This window comes from Mustela erminea, chromosome 11 (genome assembly GCF_009829155.1).
Source record: "Mustela erminea isolate mMusErm1 chromosome 11, mMusErm1.Pri, whole genome shotgun sequence".
NCBI lineage: Eukaryota > Metazoa > Chordata > Mammalia > Carnivora > Mustelidae > Mustela > Mustela erminea.
The window spans coordinates 41,174,375-41,195,653 of record NC_045624.1 but is presented as its reverse complement, the minus strand read 5'-3'; the positions used below and the strand labels follow the sequence as shown (position 1 = coordinate 41,195,653).

General features: G+C 45.4%; 1 protein-coding gene across 1 annotated transcript in view; it reads left to right on the top strand.

Annotated features, from left to right (window-relative positions):
• EEPD1 (endonuclease/exonuclease/phosphatase family domain containing 1) overlaps positions 1 to 21,279 on the top strand; it is a 107,931-nt gene that overhangs the window by 64,564 nt on the left and 22,088 nt on the right. The window contains 1 exon segment of the mRNA XM_032304995.1: positions 4,860 to 4,911. Within this exon segment, the coding sequence (XP_032160886.1) occupies positions 4,860 to 4,911 (52 nt within the window).

Here is a 21,279-nt window from a genome sequence, read left to right as displayed (position 1 = left end):
TGGGCATCAGCCTAGAACAGTCACCTCCCAGGGAGCCTGCCAGCTTTGCACTGCCCTTCCAAAGAGCCCATGGCACCCTGTGTTTGCCCCTTGAGGGTGCATCTGTGGCTGATGTATGTAACTGGTTCCTCCATCAGACTGAGAAGTTTGAAGGCAGAGGCTGTGTTTGCCCATCAGTGCATCCCCGGTGCCCAACAGTGCCTAGTGCATAATGCATAACCTTAAATATTTTATCCGTGCGGTGAGTGGATCACTCCTCCATGTTACATGTACATCCATAACGCATTTCCAAATGCTGCTATGTCTCACGCACTATACTGTGTCACCTCATAAATGCAGGGGAAGCTCGGTGCCAGAGTCCTCAGAGAGAGGGAGCTGGAGGGAATCCTTGACTCTGGTACCGCGCATGAGTCTCTGCATAGTCACAAGGTCTGGCCTTTAAATGATTTTGCGGCACCTATAGAACCATCTGCCTTTTTTCTCTTATCTGGCTCTTAGCTGCCTTTTCAGGGGCCATTAAGGTTCAGCCTGCAGCTCCAAGCCACCCCAGACTGCAGTGGGGCGGTGGTGGGGTGGGGGGAGCCCTCCAGCTTCTGTATCTTCAACTTTGTTGCTTTGCTTCCCTGCTTGCCGTGTCTGGTCCTTTCCGCATTGCTACCTCTCCTCGATAGACCTCGCTGGACCAGGCTCTGTGCTGTGGAATAAGGCCTCAGCCCTCAGCTAGCTCATCTCCTTGGGGCTTAGTTAAGCAAACATTAATAGCAGGCATTCCCGGTCTACCCAAGTGTTGGCACTTCGACTTCAGAACTTGTCCTTAAAGTTGTCGTTGTTCTAAGGAAAGTGCTGCTCTTGGCTGCTTTTGTGTTACCATTTGCCTCCGTTCTCAGCTGGGTGCTGAAAAAGAAATTGCTTGCCACTGAGACTGCTGATGGGGGCTCTGCTGTTTTCAGAGGATGGTGACCAAGCCCCAGGCCACCATAAAGATATGCCCTCTTTAGTCCAGCCACCAGCCTACAGAACCCGGGAGAGGGGGGCACACTTCCCTCGGCACGTGCCCAAGCAGGATCCTAGCCTCTGGGAGGGCAGGGATAGTGTGGGTTCATCTCGGTCACCCTGATGCCTGGCAGTTTCTGAAATATAGGAGGCATTCCCTACACATTCATGGACTTAGCAAAAGGACAGAGGAGGACGAGGAGGGGAGTGAGGGAAAGACGAGCAAAGCTGGCACAGAGATGTGGGGCGAAATGAGAGGTCTGAACTGGAGGATGCAGAGAACGGCTTCATACGAGTGACATTTTGTCCCAGGGACTCTCAGTATCAGTTTAGAGGAATCTGATACCACACATACTGCAAGAAATACCCCAAACTTGGAGCGTTTCCCATAAGGGAAGAACTAACATTAGGGTAGTTATATAACAGGAAACATCTCATATACTCTTAAAGACTACAGCTCTAAGGAGGGGAAAAAACCCACAGCTCCCTGAAGAAATCCAACGTTATAAGCAGCTGGGGCAGTAATGTCTCAGTACCATGTCTTGTTTCCATTTTGAAAGATCTGAGTGTCTTTTCCTCTTCCCGTCTTTTCTGTCCCGCCCCTAAAGCAATCTCCTCTCACACTGATGCTTTTGAGTAGTGTGGGAACGCCCCTCTTTTTCTCTGACCCCCTCCATAGGTTAATACTCTTTGGCCTTGGTTGTAGAGCAGGTGTTAAATCAGTTTAATCTGATTTAACTGGAGTGTTGAGGATTCTGAAGCTGCGTCGAAGGTACACGGGAGCAAAGTTCATGGGAAGAGGTGGAGAGGGTTGGAGAGTGGCACTAGACATGCCACGTATTTGCCACATCCCCATTCAGGAGGAAAGTCAGAGCAGGAAGCAGCATCCTTCAGGCGTTGACTTAAATGAGAGTCAACTGATGTTGTCTTTATATCATTTTTCCTTAGAGCCTGAAACTGTTGGTTTTCAGCTCACGTTTTACAATGGCTTGTGTGTACTATCTTTGCAAGCAGGGAGAGAAGGAGAGTTGACTATCTCAACAGTGTTCAAACCTTTCCTCTCATCGGTCGATGTCTGATATCCGATCCTGAATCAGACTTCAAGACCGTGGACTGGGGCAGAAATGAGAGACTGCTGAAAAATTTCCCCTGGTAGAATTATTTTCCAGTGGTTATTTCAGAAGCAGTTTAAGCTTCTGAAACTTGAGCTCCAGCTGGAAACCCCTAACTGAGCAGGTAAGTTGCCATCCAAATCGGTGGCCTGGAATTTAGATTCGTGGGGAATCAGAATGTGCCGAGGAGTAGCCAGGAGCGCTGACCGGCCACTGGATACGTCCCCTTCATAGCAGGCGTGTGTGTACATGCCTGCAGTGAGTGTCACTGAGGGAAAACACACACGGTCATCTCGTTGGAGGCATTCTTCTACAGAGAGAGAAACTGAGGCCCGGCCAGTGAGCCAGGCTGGGCTGCATCAGCTATAATATTGACTGGGCCCTGCTAGTCGGTTAGTAAGTGTTCCTTGAATCCTTTCCATGCTCCAGTCACAGAGCCTGCAAACAGAATGGCGAGAAGACCCTTGAGCTCTCAGCTGTCAGGAGCTTCCTTGCTGTTTGGGAAGGGACAGACCACAGCAGATCTATTAAAGCACCCCAACAAATCAATGCTTTAATGGACTAGGAAGTGGGCCGGAGAAAATGAAATGTGACGATCAGAGCCGCTGCTTGACCTCAGTGTCCAGAGAAGGCTGCTTGGAGGACATGGAGTTCATTTTTGGCCTGGAATGACACAGTGTCAGAGTCCGGGTTGTGAAGATGTTGGGCAGGACCCAAGCCGGACCAACAACAAAACCAGTGTCCAAGACATGGACAGTCAGTGTGGGCTGGAGCAGAGGGAATGCCCCGAGTCCTGTCTTTTCACTCTGAGAGTTGCCGAATTGTTAGCCGTGCTGGTGGTGTCTTGTAAATTTTAACACCATTGCTGTCCTTCCCCAAGTTGCTCTTATGTAAGCCATTGCACTTGGCTGCCTGGGCTTGCCTAGGTGCATGGAGAGAGTACGAAGAATTCTGTAAATTAAGGTGAACCTTATCATGAGGAATAACCCCTTTGGAGGGAGGCTCGTCAGCTGGGGAGTAGGGACATTTCTGCTCCAGAGAATCCAGGCAGGTTGGTTGGAGGTAGAGAACGCAGTGGCCAGTGACCACAAACAGACTGGCTCCGCGGAGAGGGAGCGTCACGCGCCACCCACGGCTGACCTGCTCCCTAAACGATCTCAGCGAGCACTCGTGCTTCCTCCCATGTGCGCTGAGTCTGGCCTTCTGGCCACAAGTCAAAGGCAGCGTGTCGTGATGGGGAGGATGCCTCCTTGTAAAGCCTGCATCCACTAACGAATTTACGTCTCAGTTGCTGGCTACCGTCCTGGGCTCTGGTCCCTAAACCGGAAACTGGAGGGTTCATACGCTCCACGCCTCTCCACTCCCCTCGGTGCCTCTGCCTCTGCTGCCCCTCTGTGGGTCGCCTTTCTCCCCAGTCAAGGCTAGCCCAGACCCTCCTCCAGGAAGCCTTCCTTGTTCTCTGCCAGGACCGGGCTTCTCTTTGCATCTTGGCCCGTCCCCGTGGCACCCTGCTTCGTGTTCTGACTGTGGTCTGATTGTGGCCTCCGAGAGGCTGTGAGCTCCTGAGCAGGGAGCGTGTCCTGGTCATTGCACACCCTTGCCCACCTGCACACAGTAGGGCTTGGTTACTGTGCGGTCAGCAGCTGAGCAGGCCGTCTTCGTAAGCAGAGGTTTTAGCTGTTGGCTTATTGGCATCAAAAGGACATGAAGGAAAGATCAATACTGAACATGGGCAGCTGTTTACTTCTTTATATTCCTCTGAATGTGTTCAGATCCATTGCATAAAGCAGCTGTCATTATTTTTTAGAATTTTTTTTTTAAGATTTTATTTATTTGTTTGAGACAGAGAGAGCACAAGCAGGGGGAGTAGCAGGCAGAGGGAGAAGCAGACTCCCTGCTCAGCAGTGACCCTGATGTGGGACTTGATCCCAGGACCCTGGGATCATGACCTAAACCAAAGGCAGACACTTAACCAACTGAGCCACCCAGGCGCCCTATTTTTGGAATTTTTTTAGGTGAAATGTACGTAACATAAAATCTGCTATTTTAACCATTTATGAGCATGAGACTATGTGAGTACATTCACACCACCATCCATCTTCAGAACTTTTTGGTCATCCCAAACTGAAGCCGCTAAACAACAGGTCCCCCATCTTCCCTCCCCCCGCCCCAGGCAGCCGCCCTTCTGCTTCCTGTCTCTTTGGATGCAACCCTGCTAGCTATCTGATAAAAGTGGAATGAGACAGCATTTGTCCTTTTGTGTCTGGCTTGTTTTACTTAGCATGATGTCTTCGTGCTTCCTCTATGTTGTATCACGGGCCAGAATTTCCTTTTTCACGCTGAATATAATTCCATCATAGGTCTCTGCCACATCTTGTTTATCCCCAGCATTGTCCATTAATGGGCATTTTAGTTGTGTCCCCCTTTTGGCTGCTGTGAGCATGGATGTGCAAATGTCTGCTGCAGGTCCTATCTTCAGCCCCTCTGGGTGTAGGCCCGGACGTGAAATTTCTGGATCCTATGATGCCATCAACTGTACAATTTAGAAACATTTTTGATCATTCTGAAGCGGTCATTTCAATTCAAAGCAAAGGTTCCTTTAGATGGGACTCAGCAGAAATGCAGGCTGACAGGTCAAAATTTGTTCTCATGATTTGGCTGATGCTTGGTGATGTGAAATGATTTGTTTTCAATTTGAAATGATTTGTTTTCAAGCCCAGTTTCTTTTTTTTTTTTTTTTTTTTTTTCTTACAGCATCAAGCTTCTAGCTGTGCAGGAACTACTTGACAGAGAGGCTCTGGAAAAGGTAAATCTTTTGTTCTTACCACCCCACCATCACAAACATAGAGCAGAGGACCACACACGGGAAAAACTCAACTCCCTGTGGTCAGAGATAGCACTTACTGCAAAGTGCGTCTGTTATTTTGTTCTTACCAGTCAGTGAAGCATGCAGCATTTTCATCCACGTTTCCCACATTGCTCACATCATGTTACAAACTCAGCACTGCTCGGCCACTTCAGGGTCCTGTTGAACGCAGAGGCAGCCTTTCTTTTCCTTTTAACACCAGGCACTGGACCAGACTCCATGCTGGCCCCTTTACTCCCCTTCTGTGTGTGGGTGTTAGTTCCTGTCTAGGCTTGTGAATGATAAAACAGAGGCCCAGTAAACTTAAGTCACATGCCCAAGGAAAATTAACTAAGCAGCAGAGTAAAGATTTGAACCCCACGGTTCCATTTCCCAAATCAGTGCTTTTTCTGTTTAATGGGCGAGTTCATGAGTTTGATCCCCCTTTTAGGCTCTCTGTGAGGATTAGGAAACTCCCTCCTCAACTCAAACTACTGTTTCACTGTGCCCTGGAAGAGATACCCAGTGTTTCAGCTTCCATGATCAAGTCAAGCAGGCAGCCGAGGATCCTTTCCAGGTCAGGAGTTCAAATTCTGTGTGCAAGGTTGGGTAGGCTCTGGAAAACAGATCGGGCAAGACCAAGACCCACCTCTTGGGTCTCTCAACTCATACCAAGCTGCTCTCCTGGGAGTGGCTCTGTCTCTTCCTGAGTATGTAGCTATGGGTCCTAATTAGAATCTATAACGTTAGTGTAAAAGGAAATGGTTAGAGATATAAACACTCAAGCAGTATTATTTTATTAATAGAATTTTACATGTTTGGATTAGTGATCAGTCTGCTAGTTGGCCCTGAAGCAGTTTTGAAGCACCAAGTGGTCATGTGCGGGGAGAGGGCTGCTGAACGCTGGCTCTGAATTTAACATTACTTTAGGCTCATTTTGGCCCCGGGTAAAACAGAGATGATGCTGCTTGCCTGACCTCAGAGAGGCAACATGAGAACCAAATGAGCGAGTGCAGCGGAAGGGCTTTCTAAATGCCAAAGCACTCGACACATATTAATTCTTAATTATGTGTATCAATTCTTAATACACATCCAGCCATTAAAATGCAGGAGGTCCGGCTCACAAAGATATCCTTGGGCCAAATGACAATGTTGGATGTGGATCATGGATTAGATTAGAAAGTATTCTATCAACGTGAACTTTCCCTGAAGTCGATAACTGGCACGTGTCAGAGAATGGACTTGTTCCTAGGAATTATGCACTGATGTGTTTAGGAATAAAGGGGCATGCTGTTTGTGCCCTCTTCTCAAATGATTCAGAGAAAAATGTGTGTTGCACACACACACACACACACACACACGTTGAGGGGGAAGAGGTTGCTTAGATGGTAAAGCAAATGGGGCTGAGTAGGACTGGGTAGAGGAGCGTATGAAGATTCTTTGTTCCAGAAACCTTTAAAAAGTTACCTCTCCACAAACAGTGTTCTCCTCAATATTCTTTATGGTTCTTTTCTTTTACTACTTAATTTCAAAGAAGCCCAGAGCCCTTCAGACAAAACTCATAAACCCGTGGCGTCCGTGCACTAAGCTGTATCCGTATAATAAGAACTCAGGCACCGAGACCATCGATTAGGTCTTGCAGCTGTGTTAATATTCGATTTGGAGAAGCTGCCCCAGGCAAGCCAGTTTGGGGGACTGAGTTGGGGGGGTTGGTCAGGGCTCACTGTGGGTGGCGGGCAAGCCGCTATGCTACCCTGAGGGGGTGTGGTAAGCCTGCCACGGAGTGGGGTGGGGAGTGTGGGGCTCAGGCAGCCTGGGCCGGAGCCTTCTTCCTCCTTTGTAACTGGGGCGTCCCAGGTCACTGACCCTCTCTGTGCTTCAGTTCCCCAGTCTGTGAAGTGCAAAACTTTATCATCCCCAGTTCACAGAGGGCTTGAGAAGATGGAGTAGACAGTCAGTGTAAAGGACTTGACTCTGTGTCTGACGCTCAGTGATCCCCAGAAGTTAGTGGCTGCACCTCCCCCCTCCCCTCCCCTCCCTCCCTCCTCCCTTTTTCTCCCCAAGTCTGATGGTGGTTTTGTATTATTCCCCGATCTCTGCACGTGGTAAGTACGAAGATTTATGAGATGGTCCAAATACTCACAGAGGCTAGCTGGGGGCCAAGTTCACTTAGTGTCCTTCTTCCTGCCGCCTTCTGTTCATTCATTCATTCATCCATCCATCCATCCATCCATCCATCCATCCATCCATCCATTCATTCGTTCCTCTCAAGGCCTCTGTTGAGCTTTCTATGTGCCAGGCAAGCAGCAAACATTCTTCGGAAAGTCCAGAAGCGACCAGTTGATGCAAGCTGGGTCGTCAGCGGCATTTTGAGGGACACATGGTCTGTTCCCTGGCATCGTATTACTTTTTTTGCAGCAAGACTGACCTGGTTCCTTTGCTGGCATGAGATAGGCTCCCAAGGTGCCTCATGACATGTGGATTCTCATTCACCTGGACAAGTTCGAGACCCACCTAGGAAGGGGCTTAGTAAACTGCTTAGTTTGCTGTTCAGAGTGTGGTCTGTGGGCCAGCAGCTTCGTAAGCTGGTTAGAAAGACAGATTCTCGGGCTCCACGCAGACCCCTAGAATCAATCTTCCTCCTAACAAGACCCGTTGAGTTGTGTGTGCTAAGGTCCAGGAAGCTGTCCTGAGGATATCAATTCTGATCACCGTCCCTGCTGTTGATGCACCCACCTCCGTAGAGAACCTCTGAGGTGTCAGGCATTTGGTTTGGGGGCCAGTTAAGCTCTTTTTCTTCCTTTTTTTTTTTTTTTTTTCTTTTTTCTTTTTTTGCACCAGAAAAGCAGCAAACATCATCATTCTATTTATCAGAACCCAGTTTTTATCTTTAGTTTTCCTGTTTATTCCTTTCATTTATTTTATATATTTTTTAACATAAGGATGATAGTTCAGATTTTTTTTTTTTTTTTTTTTTTTTTTTTTAAAGAGAGAGACAGCGAGAGAGGAACACAAGCAGGGGAATACAAGCCGGGGGAGGAGCAGTGGGAGAGGGAGAAGCAGGCTCCCGCTGGGCAGGGAGCCCAATGTGGGACTCGATCCCAGGACCCTGGGATCACGACCTGAGCTGAAGAGAGATGCTTAATGACGGAGCCACCCAGACATCCCTTCTTTTCATTTAGAAAATAGTCTTATTTAATTTAATAGTTAGAGCCAGAAAGGCGTCAGCTAGACACACATCCTGCAAACCTCAAACCTCTTTGACTGTCTTTGGAGCTGGGCTTCCAACAGCAGTCTGCTTCTGCGGTTTGCAACACTGAACTCCCTGAAACCCTGCCACAGTGGAACTGGTCCCCCTCCAGACTCAGGCCCAAGAGCGGGGACCTGTTGCCCTCGTGCCTTTCTCTTATAGTGTGGAAGCTCTTTGGGCGTTACCTCCCTCCGAGGTACTTGCAGGTTGAATCCGACCAATAAACAGTCAGATTATATAAAACATACTGGAAAAGGCTGATGAGAAGCAGTGTTTTGGAGTCTCCTAGATACTAAGATTTCTAATCCTTTTTTTCCCCTCATATTAGGCATTATTATGGTCTTAGTATTCCAGCTTCAGACTACCAGCCATGTGCCTGACTCCTCCAGTCCCAGGTTTTAGGCAGAGAGCCTCTCTGCTGTAATAATGGCGAGGTGTTCCTGGCGTCCACAGGGCCCTGGGGTCAGCTCTGGGGAAGCTCTATTGTTGTAGAGCCAAGGTCCCCTCCTAATCTCACCCCTGTTTGGCTACTGGACCTTGCAAGGGACCTTCCTTGGAGGACCCAGGCCCTTTCTTCATGCATAAAACTGATCTCTCTCGTGTCCTCTCACCCTAAAATGCTTGGGGTTTACTCTCCTAGTACATCTCTCATCACATCGTGGAGAGGAGGAAATTGTTTTTTCATACTCTGTTTTCTTGCATTTTCTCTGCTTCCCTGCCCCGGGGGTCCTTACTAGCCTTCAGGACCTCTATGGCTAACATCTGCCCTACTCACCATTAGGTGAGGAGATGTGAACGGTGAGCTCAGGCCTGTGTGTGTGAACCCTCACACACTCAGTAGGGTTCCAGTTTTCACCTCTCCTAACACTGCTCATCTTAAGTCAGGTGCAGTAGTAGATTGGGTTGGAGCTTAGGGACCCCTGGGGGGATTAGGTCTCTGAATTTCTCTTCTCTACAAAGGCTGCAAAAAGTCATTTCCTGGACGAGTGTCAATTACTTGTCTTTTATTTAAAAAATAAGCTATAAACCACACAATTAAGTTTCTCTACCAATTTCTTGTCTTAAAAAACTGTTGGAACCACGAGAAGATTCCTTAATATGCATACATGTCAGGACATGTGACAGTCCCTTGACAAGAAGTTTTGGATTTTGCTGGGCTTTGTCGTCAAGCATCTATCAGGAGCGGACATTGAGGACCGACTTCGAGAAGGGTTCATGCCATCCTGTTCTCTCCATTCTCTCTGGTTTAAGTGTGGGACGCTTTTGTTTTTCTGAACTTAAGGCACACAGACTAGTTTCCCAGGCCTTATAAACAGGCCCGTCTAATGCCTTTAAACGTGGCATTGCATGAGAGGAAATAAAAATATTAGTACAGCTTGATTTAGTAAGATCATTTTTCAATGACCCTTTCAAACAGCTTCCTGCAAAGCCGCAAACAATAGTTTGGCCGTTCACTCCAGCTGAAGGTCACCCTGTTGCTGGATGAGCCAGAGGGCAAAGCACCGGCTGACCCAACCCCAGATCCAAGTCGGCCTGAAGAGCTGCCTGTGTGAGGTTCAGGCCACCCAGCACACAGCCATCGGCCATCTCTGTGCTACAACACCCCGGCCTCCACAGGCCATGACTCAGCCGTTAATCACAAACTGGCTGAGCCCACGCTCTGTCCCCTGGGACTCTAGCTTTGAGGGTGAACAGATTGGGGTTGAATCCAGCTCTGATATTTACCAGCTGGGGGTTCTCGTGGACAAGTTATTGATCAGACTTGGTTTCTTTTTAACATGAAGGGACTAGTACCTACCTCCCTGGATGTTTTACGAGAATTAAAGACGATAACATGTGAGATAAAAGAAATTATGTTTAGAGTGAGCGTGAAAGTGATGGCCCTGCTTAATGAGATTATCCCTGTTGTCACCATCACCATCACCATCATCATTGGTATCTCTTTTTTCTTCTTTCTTGAGAAGCCTAACTTGAGATTGAGCTGATGCCTTAGAGGACTTTGAAAAAGGAGTTACCACCCCTCCCTCCCCTTGTTTGGGAAGTTGTCCAGGGCAAAAGGCCTGCCAGTCTTCGTGTGTGCTCTTGGACATTTTCCCTAGAATTTCAGCATTGAACCCAGGCTCTGAGTCTAGTTTTCCTACAGGGGGAGCAGAGGATCCCTCAGACCTCTTCTGGCACTTCATGTGGGAGATGAAGTGAATACATTTCACCCATGAGCCTGACCCTAGAAAAATTGAACTTGGTGCTTGCATGTGGTAGCTGGTCAGGAACTTTTGCAGCTGAACCCTGGTGGTGGGCAATGTTGGAATTCAAAGTTAATAGCTTCCTGGGAACTTTCAGAAGGAAATAGGGGGTATATAAGAATCACATCGATGGGTATGAATGAGCTATGGATGCTAAGTGCTTGTGTCTCTAACTGGTGACCGGCTTTCCTGAACATATGCGCAGGTGCACATAAACTTTAGCTCTGACATTACCTGCTTCTGGAGTGTTTTTCGCTGTGATCTGGACTTCCAGTTAATTTAGTTTGTGCAGCAATTGAGTACTTAACATGTGCCTAAGTTGTACTGTAAACCAAGGGAGATAAAGTTACGTAAATACATTTGAATGGCGTATATAGAAACTCAGAATACCAGAGCTGAGGGAAACTGTTCAAACCCTGGGTTCTCACCCTGTCATCTTGTAGACAGGGCACAGAGGTCAAAGGAGCTGAAGTGTCCCCTTGACCCAGGGCCAGTTGTTTTGGAACCAGGAGTGCCCCAGTGGAAGGGGCTCCAGTCCAGAACTCCCTTCAAGAGAGCAGCTGCCTGTCTCCTGTGATCTCATTTAATCTGGACACTAGCTTTCCCGCAGGCTTTGTGGAAGCTTCTACCTCTGCATCTTCCAGGAGTGACCCAGAGGGTCAGTCCCAGGCCAGGTGATGGAGAGGTGAGACTCAGGGCTTTTAAAAGAATGACTTGTAGTGAAATAGACACAGGCATGTAGTGTTGGTCTCCCTGAGCCCCCCTTGGGTCCAGGAGGGGAAATAGAGAATATGGGCTGGGGGTTGGAGGGCTCCAGATGTGGACAGGCCCAGGGGAGCACCTGAAAGTGGTGTGAGGGCTGCGGAGGTGTGGGGGCCTGCAAAGGGGGCAACACAGAACGTGCAGCAGACATGCCCTCCACGTGGGCTCAGCGTCAACATGAATAGCTTCAAGAATTTCAACATGAAGTCTGCTTAAAAATACCTTCAGAAAATAGCACTCTGTCTTCATTTTAAAATATCAGAATGAGATTCTTCAGCTCCCTTGGTTTATTTTTTTCTCCCGTGCCCCGGTCCTTCGGGTACTCTGAGCCTAATTCAAATACCATCTTCAATGGTCAGTATTCATGTGCCTGTTACTTTTTTTCTTTTTTTAAGTGGGTTGAGCCAGATCAGTGTCTAAGCATGATTAAACTCATTGTAACTATGTTTCTGGCCAAATCCCTTCCAGCAGGCAGCTTGTTACCTTCCTGAAGGGTCCAGGAAGCAGAAGTGGAGACCTATTGTCAGACTCCCCCTGTTGGCTCTGTGGAGTCTGGCTCAGGTGCACGCCGGGCGGCCACAGCCACCCCCTCACCAGCTCTGCTTTACAAACTACGCACTTGGACCCCACCCCTGTTCTGGAAAGGGCTCTTGGCTGGGGTCCCCCCCACATATACCTCCGCCCCAGCCCCTCAGCTGCCAGAAAATGGAACATCTTGGTGAATTATGGGCCAGGCCTCACAATTCATTTAAAAAAAAAATGTATTTTCTCCTTATTCTTTAAGAATCACCAAGATACCAGGTAATTTTAGGGTCTCCCACCACCTTTCTTTCTTTATGAAAAGCTTTTATTTGAAGTGAGCAAAAAGTAGAATTCCAAAAGGGCTCTTAAATCCCCTTTAGCGTCCTTAGCTATTAAAGAGACGTAAATTAAGCAAAAAACACTTTTAAATTTATTACATTAGCAAAAATTTTTAAGGAACAGTATAGAATGTTCACGTGGGGATAGAGCCGGGGGGTCCCCATTCATTGCTGGGTGGGGCTGGTGATGAGGTGCCGTCTTCCCATAAGCTCCTGGGCAACATGTTTTATCAGTCTTCAAGATGCCCCTATGCTTTGGCCAGCGATCCCATTCCTGGACTCACATCTTAAGGAAATGATCCATAAAAGCAGAAAATAATAAGCCTGTCATATCATGCTTTATAATTACAATAATGAATGGCAGTTCAGTGCTCTGGGGGAAGGGAGGGGTTAAACAGTCTGTGGTAGCAGTCCCCAAACCTGAAATGTGTGGCTACTTGTCCTACTTTCCTCTTTGGTCCTGTCCTATTTCTCTTCTTTCTTGCACTTGGAGTTTCCTGTCCCCTGCACGGTCAGGCTTCATCCCTCCTCAGCGATCCTGAACCCTTCGGAGCCTGACCCCTGCCCGTTCATCTACTACATCATGGATTACCCTAGCCAGCTTCCCAGCCAGAGCATTTTTATTTAGGCTTTTTTTTTTTAATTAAAAAACTGTGAACTGATTTTAAATAGAACTTTAAAATTTTATAAGCAGTTATACATGTTTGATAATTTCTGTGTAACTTTGTTTTTGTAATGGATACATAATGATTTTATGTTAAATATTTTGTAACAGTTTGAAGCCATTTAGATACAATGCTAGGAATCTGGGAGTGGGAAAAGAAAAGAAATCATATCTGAGGCTTGTCTTGTCTAGGTGAGTCTGAACCCCCTGCCATATTGTACCTGTGATGGGTTGTCCCTGGGGCTGTTTTTGGTGATGGTTCCCTTACTTTGCCTTCATACCCTAAATTCATTACTTCTTCATCTCCTAATTGATTCTGTATGTATAGAGGAAAAAAGGAGAAATCTCTTATCTACGTGAATTGCAGGTTCAGGCAGAGGCCCACCCAAGGCCTGTTCCAAGAGCAGAAAGATAATTTGATTCAGGACTTCAAAGTGGAGGAGTCCTTGAAAAATCACTGCTCTCTGTTTTGCTAAGAATTGTATTATCAGCAACAAGATAGAGAGTGATTGGCTTCTCCTAGTGGCTTAGAAATGATGGGCCGGTCTTGTGCATTTGTCTAGTCCATAATTTAAACATACTGTGACCATGTTAATATTTTTCCTGTGCTGAGTCTTGGCTTGAGATGCCTTCTTTCCTCTTCAAGAGGGCATCTGGGGGCCCCAGTTCTAGAAATGGCAATGTAGCTTGTATCAGTATAGCCTTCCCTCAAACAACAACGATCAACTCTGCTTAAAATGCAAAAAGCATTTTAAAACTTGAAATTTCAAAAATTTCAGTAAAAATTTTTTCAAAAAAATTAAAAAAAATTTAAATTTCAAAAAATTTTCAATAAAATTTCAAAAAATTGAAAGCACCAGGAGCTACCCAAATCAGGCAGACAGGGGAGAGCCATCAACCCTGGAAAGAAGGAACCAGCCCTGAGTGAGATCCACATTTGTTTGGCTTTCCCCCTGATCACCTTGACTGGCTTATGTGCTCAGCTAGCGTTCAGGCAGGAGATCTTTGGGGGGATATCATGAGTCTTCTTTTTCTTTTTTCTTGGTCACTCTAGCTAAAGGTTTCTCTTTTTTCGTTGGATTTTTCAAAGACCTTTTGAGTTTATTTATTTTCTCTGTTATTTTCTATCTTTTATTCTACTCATTTCTGCTCTGATCTTTGTATCTTTCATTCTCTTTGCTTTGGGTTTAGTTTAAACTTTTTCCCCCACCGGTGTCTTCAAGTGGAAGTTTGGGCTATTGATTTGAGATCTTTCTTCTTTACTAAGATAAGCATCTACAGCTATAAGTGTTCTTCTAAGCACTGCTTAGATGACCCCCATAAGTTTTGGCATGTTGCATCTTCATTTTCATTTATCTCAAAATGTTTTTAGTTTCTCTTGAAATTTCTTCTTCTTTCTTCCCATTGGGAATTCACAAGTGTGAATTTCCACTTAATTCTGGATTTCCCAAAATTCTTTCTGTTATGGACTTCTAATTTTTTTCCATTCCACAGTGATCAGAGAACATGCTTTACTTAACTTCAGTCCTTTTAAATTTATCAAAGCTTGTTTTATGACCTAGAATATGATCGATTCTGGGGAATATTCCATGTACAATTGAGAAGAAAGTGTATTCTTCTGTCGTTTGGCTGAGTGTTCTATAAATGTTTATAGGTCTGTTTGGTTCATATTGTTGCTTAAGTCTTTTATTTTCTGTTAATTATTCATTTAATTGCTTAACCATTATTGAAAGTGGGGTATTGAAGTCCCTAAATATTGTTCTTTCCTTCGGTCCTGTCTGATTTTTTTCTCATGTATTTTGGGACTCTGTTATTTGGTGCATATAAATTTATAATAGTTGTGTCTTTCTGATAGAACCCTTTTATTATTATAAAATGTCCTTCTTTATCTCTAGTAACAGCTTTAGTTTTAAAGTCTATTTTTGTAATATTAGTTTAGGCATTCCAGCTTCCTTATGGTTACTGTTTGCATAATGTGTCCTTTTTATCTTTTTACTTTCAACCTACTTGTATCGTTTAATCTTAAGTGCTATGTCCTGTACCCAGCATGTGGTTGGATATTGTTTTTTACCCAATTTGACAGTCTCTGCCTTTTGATAGGGTTATTTAATCCATTCACATTTAATGATATTATTGATATGGTTGAGTTTACAGCTCCCGTTTTACTTTTTGCTTTCTGTATCTTACATCTTCCTTTTTTCCTCTTTCACTGTTTTCTTTTGCATTAAGTGAGTATTTTCTAAGATAGCATTTTAATTTCCAAAATAATTTTTTTCACTCTGCTTTTTGAGTTATTTTCTTCATAGTCACTGTTGAGTTTACCATATAAATCTTAATGTATCAGATTTATAATAACTTCTTTCAGATCTGTACTAACTTAATTCCAATGAGAGATAAACACATTGCTCCTGTATGGCTGTATTTCCTTTTCCCCTTTTTGAGGTGTTGTAACACATGTTACATCTAACTACTATGCTCCAGACCCAGCTATACATTATTATACTCATTACTTTATATACTTGTATGTCTTTTGCAGAAGGTGAGGAGAGAAGAAAGGAGAACAAGTAGCTATTTATACCATTAGCTACATTTACCTTCTTATTTACCATTTGTTTCACTTCATTTGTTCCTGTGGATTCACATTACCATTTGGCATCATTTTCTTATTGGCATCCATTATATGTATATACAAATGGATGGATGGATGAGTGTGTAGGTGGTTGGATGAATGGATAGATGGATGGAAACATGGAAACATACATACTACATACATACATGCACAGCTGGCAGGTAGACAAATAGAATATACCAGATTGCCATATAAAAATATATTTACCGCTATGAGTCATGGTCACAAATGTTTGAAAACTGCTGTCCTGCACTATTGGTTGGCTTGGGGACAGGAAGAGGCTTGCTCTGGCATTTTTTTTTTTTAGTACTCAAAAGGCTTGCCCTTGGGTGTATCCTGAGCACTTTCCCCTCTGACCTTGTTTGTCTCTTGACTCTATGTTGTTTCTCAACTGAGAGAAAAGGTGCTCGACTCACCACATTCCCTTCAAAACTGTAATGTAGCCACCGCCTTGTACAAACACTCACATCATCATGGTGACTGGAGTTACATGCAACTTCCTGTCCTATTTGGTCCACCCTCAAATGCCTCTGTTATCAGGAAATGCTAACAATGAGTTAGTGCTGAGAGAACTTTCAATTCACTTTTTTAGAGAATTCTGAGATGTTTCACGAATGATTCATTCATTCATTTCTTGAGAGCATGACTTTATACTTAGCAAGTGTGGGTTGCTTTGTCATTTTAAATAAAACAGAAGGGCAGGTAGGTAAAACTGTTTTGCTTAGTTGCTAAAAACATTTATGCTGGGTGTTCTCAGTGGGTAAAATTATCCTGATTGAGCTGGTCACTAGCACTTGCTTTGTCAGAATTATTTCAATGGAGAAATCTATCAAATTATTAACTAGCCATTTAGAATGAGTAATTCCTACAGCTGATAAAATATTTTTTTATTAACCTTCAGGAGGCACTGAAAAGGTGAGCTTGGGCCTTAACAAGATTCCAAACTTCTGGGAAGCATCCAACCTACTTTCAGAGATTTTGATCCATCTTGGTAGAATTTCAGAAAAGTGTACTGACATCCCTTATGAACACAGTCCAAGACTCCTTTCTAGATCCTAGACTTGGTTTCTCTTCCGCATTCTGACTGTGCTGCCCGGCACTCCTTGCCTCACCCCCAAAATTCCCACCTAACTCTCATCCATGAGATGTGGTCCCATTTTCACAGGCAGAATTAATTAGGTTGGAAGAAGACAGCCAGAGAAAACAAAGCAGCTTCCCATATATGAGTTATTCTAAAATTGCCTGCCCTCCTAGGTATCTGTCAGTGACTTCCTATACCAGTAGCCAGTCCAGAGATTTATTTAAGTGGCTTTGTAGACTCATTACTGAGACAAAGAGCACCTTCCTGTTGTGTCCAGCTGTCAGTAGCCACAGGAATCAGAAGTGCCCAGGGCTAAAGCAGGATCCCCAGCATCTATAAGCCAAAGAGCTGAACTTGGAAGGGGAGGTGACAAGCTCTGGTTTTTGGCCTGAATTTCCAGCATTTACCCCAGCTCTGGAGATGGGGGTAGGAGCAGTGGATATGGATTAAAGCCTTTTTGGCCTTGATTACAAAATTATGAGACTGTAGTTCTGTATTACTGTGAATCTTTGCTGTCCGGCAAGACTTGTCTTTCCGTCGTCTCTTCACCCGGCTGAAACTTCTAGTTGAAGAATAAGTTGCTACATATCAATTGTTCATTTTATCTCTAAATTACCCAGACATCCCTGTATATGCGTTTCATCAGTGGGGCTCTATTTGTGAATAAAAGGAGAAGAACTTGTACAAGTATTTTCAGGCTTCATTTCAGGATGTGGCAGGGACTTTTTTGATGTTGTTTTTGGTGTTTATTTAGCAACAGAAATTAATTTGCTTTTATTTATGAAGAAAATGCAACGTGTGTGTGTACACAGACTGGCATGTCTTCCTGCACAAAGTTCAAGCCATTTGATCCCTATTTATGCAATGGCTAGAAAAGTGAGATTTCTAGGAAACTTGAAAGCAGAGAGAAAAATTAAAGCATAGAAAAGGATTATTTGGTCTCCGTAGTTGAATTTTGTTTCCGTCCTTCATTTATAGTGTTACCAGATAACCCTTCTAAGATGCAGGAGGGATCATGCAACACCTCTCTTGGTTCTTGCATCAGCAGGAAGCTGAAGGGCATAGTGGGGTCACATAGACGGGGATTTGGGTCCTGGCTTAGCCCCTTGCCCTCTGGGCCATCTTATCCCCTCCAGGCCACACTCTTCATTGTTACAACCACGGTGTGAGTCTCATCAAGCCACGTGTACAAAGAGCCAGCCGTCATGTTTGGCTTGCAGTGAGCTGCTTTGGTTACAGCTCATGAATGTGGACGTCTTTTGGTGCCCTGCAGGACACTGTTCTGGCGTCCCTGGCTTGGTCCTTGCCTGGTAGGCCACTGGATTTGTGTACCACTTCTCTCCGCCCTGTTTGCTTTTACTCCACCCACTCCCAGGCATTTGTAAAGAGCTGGAGAGCCTATCAAGCTAACCTCAGGTAGCTAGGCTCTTTTTTTTTTTTTAAAGATTTTATTATTTATTTGACAGAGATCACAAATAGGCAGAGAGGCAGGCAGAGAGAGAGAGAGAGAGAGAGGAGGAAGCAGGCTCCCTGCTGAGCAGAGAGCCCAACGTGGGACTCGATCCCAGGACCCTGAGATCATGACCCGAGCCGAAGGCAGCGGCTCAACCCACTGAGCCACCCAGGAGCCCCGGTAGCTAGGCTCTTTTAAGTGCCTCTGGCCAAAAGTGTAACAGGAGGGGAGGTTGACTAAAAGATAGTTCGGGGACTTGGCTTTCCATTTCTCCCATTAGCACAGAAAACTGAGAAGTGATGAGCCTCAGGACATTCTCCAAAATGAGGATGCTGTTTCACGAACCGCAGCCTAGAGTTCTTGCTGCCAGAAATGGCCTGCGGTGTGACAAATCGCCCGTCTCTCCATCCCTTGCTGCCCACGCAGAAAAGAACAATCAAATATATGGGGTTTGCCCTGAAATAATTTAGGAAATATGAAGGCTTGAAAGTGTAGGATTTGGCATAATGCAAATCAAAATAAAGTAAGTCATGAATCAGTAATACTTTCACCCACAGCTTTGAAGTCTTTATTTTTATGATTATCGCTGCTGAGGACGGCAGCTTGCATAAACGCTGTTTAGAATAGCTGAAGGCTGGCATTTTATAAGAAAAATGGCTACCAGAGCAATTTCCCTGAGGGTCCATAAGAACTAATTTTGTTTAATGTGACGGTTCCTAAATAACTCTGTCTTCTTCACAGGAACACACGGGGAAGGTCTGGGAGCTTTGCAGCCGAGACTGAGTCTAGGAGTGAACGAGTTGTCAGTCATTAGGGACTGAGAAAAATCTATCTCTGGGGCTAGAAAGATGTAGGTGTTCTCGTAGGAGGATAGGGATGAGGAGCTAATGTAAACCGTGGCTTTGTTCTGCTTCTTTTTGGATTGTTTTCTTCGGATTTAAGTACCTAAATAATGGTCTCCGACTCTCTTGTCTTGGCTTTTTCGCTCCTCCCATCTTCCCTTTCCCCTGTCCCCACCCCTTCTGTTGCCATATCTGAAATCTCAGAAGTAAAAAATACTCTTGCTAATAAATTGTACTGTAGGATGGTTTTGGGGGGTCTAGAGACACTCTTTTCCTGATCTGTACCCATCTTTCCTAATCTTTGAGCCTGTTCCCCTGAAAATATCAAAAAGGGAAGGAGATTCTAGAAAGGAAGAGCCGTCGTTGGCTACACCAGCATGGCTTGTCTTAGGAAATGTGATTGTTACCTTACAAGCTTGGGACAGATGCCTTTTGCTTATAAGTGAAACGTTGTAACATGTATGGATCACATTTGCTATCGAAATTTTGGTTCAGCATTTCATCAGGAAGGGACGAATGAAATCTGTGCTGCCAGCCTCATCACTGATATGTCTCTCAGGTGATGTGAAAATATTAGGATCTGTGAAATGGCATCTTCAGAGCAAACCATGGTGTGACCATCCCAGTGTCTCTGCTCCAACGTGGGGTGCTTCACTCTGCCCCTAAGCTTTCCTACTCTCTCCTAAAATAGCCACAAATCCTCCAAAACTCATTGCTATTTTCAGACCAGCTTCCACTTGGAATAATTAGCTTCAATCATTACTCACATGTTTAATGCCTAATTTGGGACAAAGTATTTATTTTATTTGCCCTAAAACGGTCTTTTTTGAGCTTCGGAGAGCCTCTATTCCATGAATTACCGGGTGCTATGCTCCTCTTCTAGGTGCCCCGTAATGTGCCAAGAACCCTGGAGTCACCCCCATTGCAAGGTGGCCTCCCCAGGTCTGGCACTGAGCCCTGATCCTTGCCAGGCAAAGGGCTCTGGGACGGCCCTCACCCTGGTTCGCTCCTGGTGTTTGTGGTTGAACAGAGTGATGTCTCTGCTTTACTTTCAACAGCCAATCCATTGTCCAAGGCACTGTCATTATTTTCTACATAAAATTCACATCCCAAAGAATTAACCAGTTCAGAGCTCACGAGGAAGCATGTCATCTGGTGGCATTTAGCATGTCCACAGTGTCAGGCAGCCATCAACTCTGTCTTGTTCCAAGACATTTTGATCTTCAAAAAAGAAACCCAGTACCCCATTACAAGTCACTCCTCCCTCTCCCTTCCCCTGGCCCCTGGCAACTGCCAGTCTGCTTTCTGTCTCTGTGGATTTGCCTATTCTGGGCATTGCATATAAATGGAATCATACAACATGAGGACCTTTGTGTCTGGCCTTTTCACTCAGTATAATATTTTTGAGGCTCATCCCTGGAAGACAGGGATTAAATGTCATGCCTTGTTGGGGGTCACTACCATTGCATTCTGTGGATGTAGCACACTTGGTGTATCATTCATTGCTTGATGGACATGTGGGTGCTTTTTATCTTCGGGCTGTTGTAAAGGGTGCTGCTGTGAACATCCCCATCCTAGTACTGATTTGAGTACCTGTTTTCATTTCTTGGGAGCCAGGTTATGCTTGTTTCATGATTATCTCCCAAACTTGTCCACTGCTCTCCCTTTAGTCAACCACCCTCATATCTTACTGCGCTACCTAACTGATCTGGCCCTTCTCCAGCCTGCATTCTACATTGCAGCTCAAAGGCCTTTTAAAAATGCAGATCTGTTATTCATGCCCTTCATTGATTTTAGGATTGCTCTTAAGGAACAGAGTCCTTGCAGGTCAGGCAGTTCTGCAAGCCAGGCCTCGGACATTCCTTTAAGCTCATTTCGCCATTCTGCACCTCACCACCAGTGCTGTAGCCACAGTGACCTTTCTGTCCTACAAATCCTCCATGTCTGTCCCACCTCAGGCCCTTTACATATGCTGTTCCACTGCCCGGGTTGCTCTCCTCTCCTCTTTGCACAATTAACTCTGTTTCATCCTTAAACATGACCGCACTTAGGCATTACAGCTTTAAGGCACCAGAGTGGGGTAGACATTCCATTGCATTGTGGCCTGGCAGGACACCTGAGGGTCCTCACAGATAGATGGACAGCAGGACAAATTCTCTAAAGAGACATTTTATTAAAAAAGCAAAGCTAGGGGCGCCTGGGTGGCTCAGTGGGTTAAAGCCTCTGCCTTTGACTTGGCGGTCATGATCTGAGGGTCTTGGGATCGAGCCCCGCATTGGGCTCTCTGCTCGGTGGGGAGTCTGCTTCACCCTGCCTCTCTGCCTACTTGTGATCTCTCTCTGTGTCAAATAAATAAATAAAATCTTAAACAAACAAACAAACAAACAAAACAGGGGCACCTAGGTGGCTCAGTGGGTTAAAGCCTCTGCCTTCGGCTCAGGTCATGATCCCAGGGTCCTGGAATCGAGCCCCACATCGGGCTCTCTGCTCTGCAGGGAGCCTGCTTCCTCCTCTCTTTCTCTCTGCCTGCCTCTCTGCTTACTTG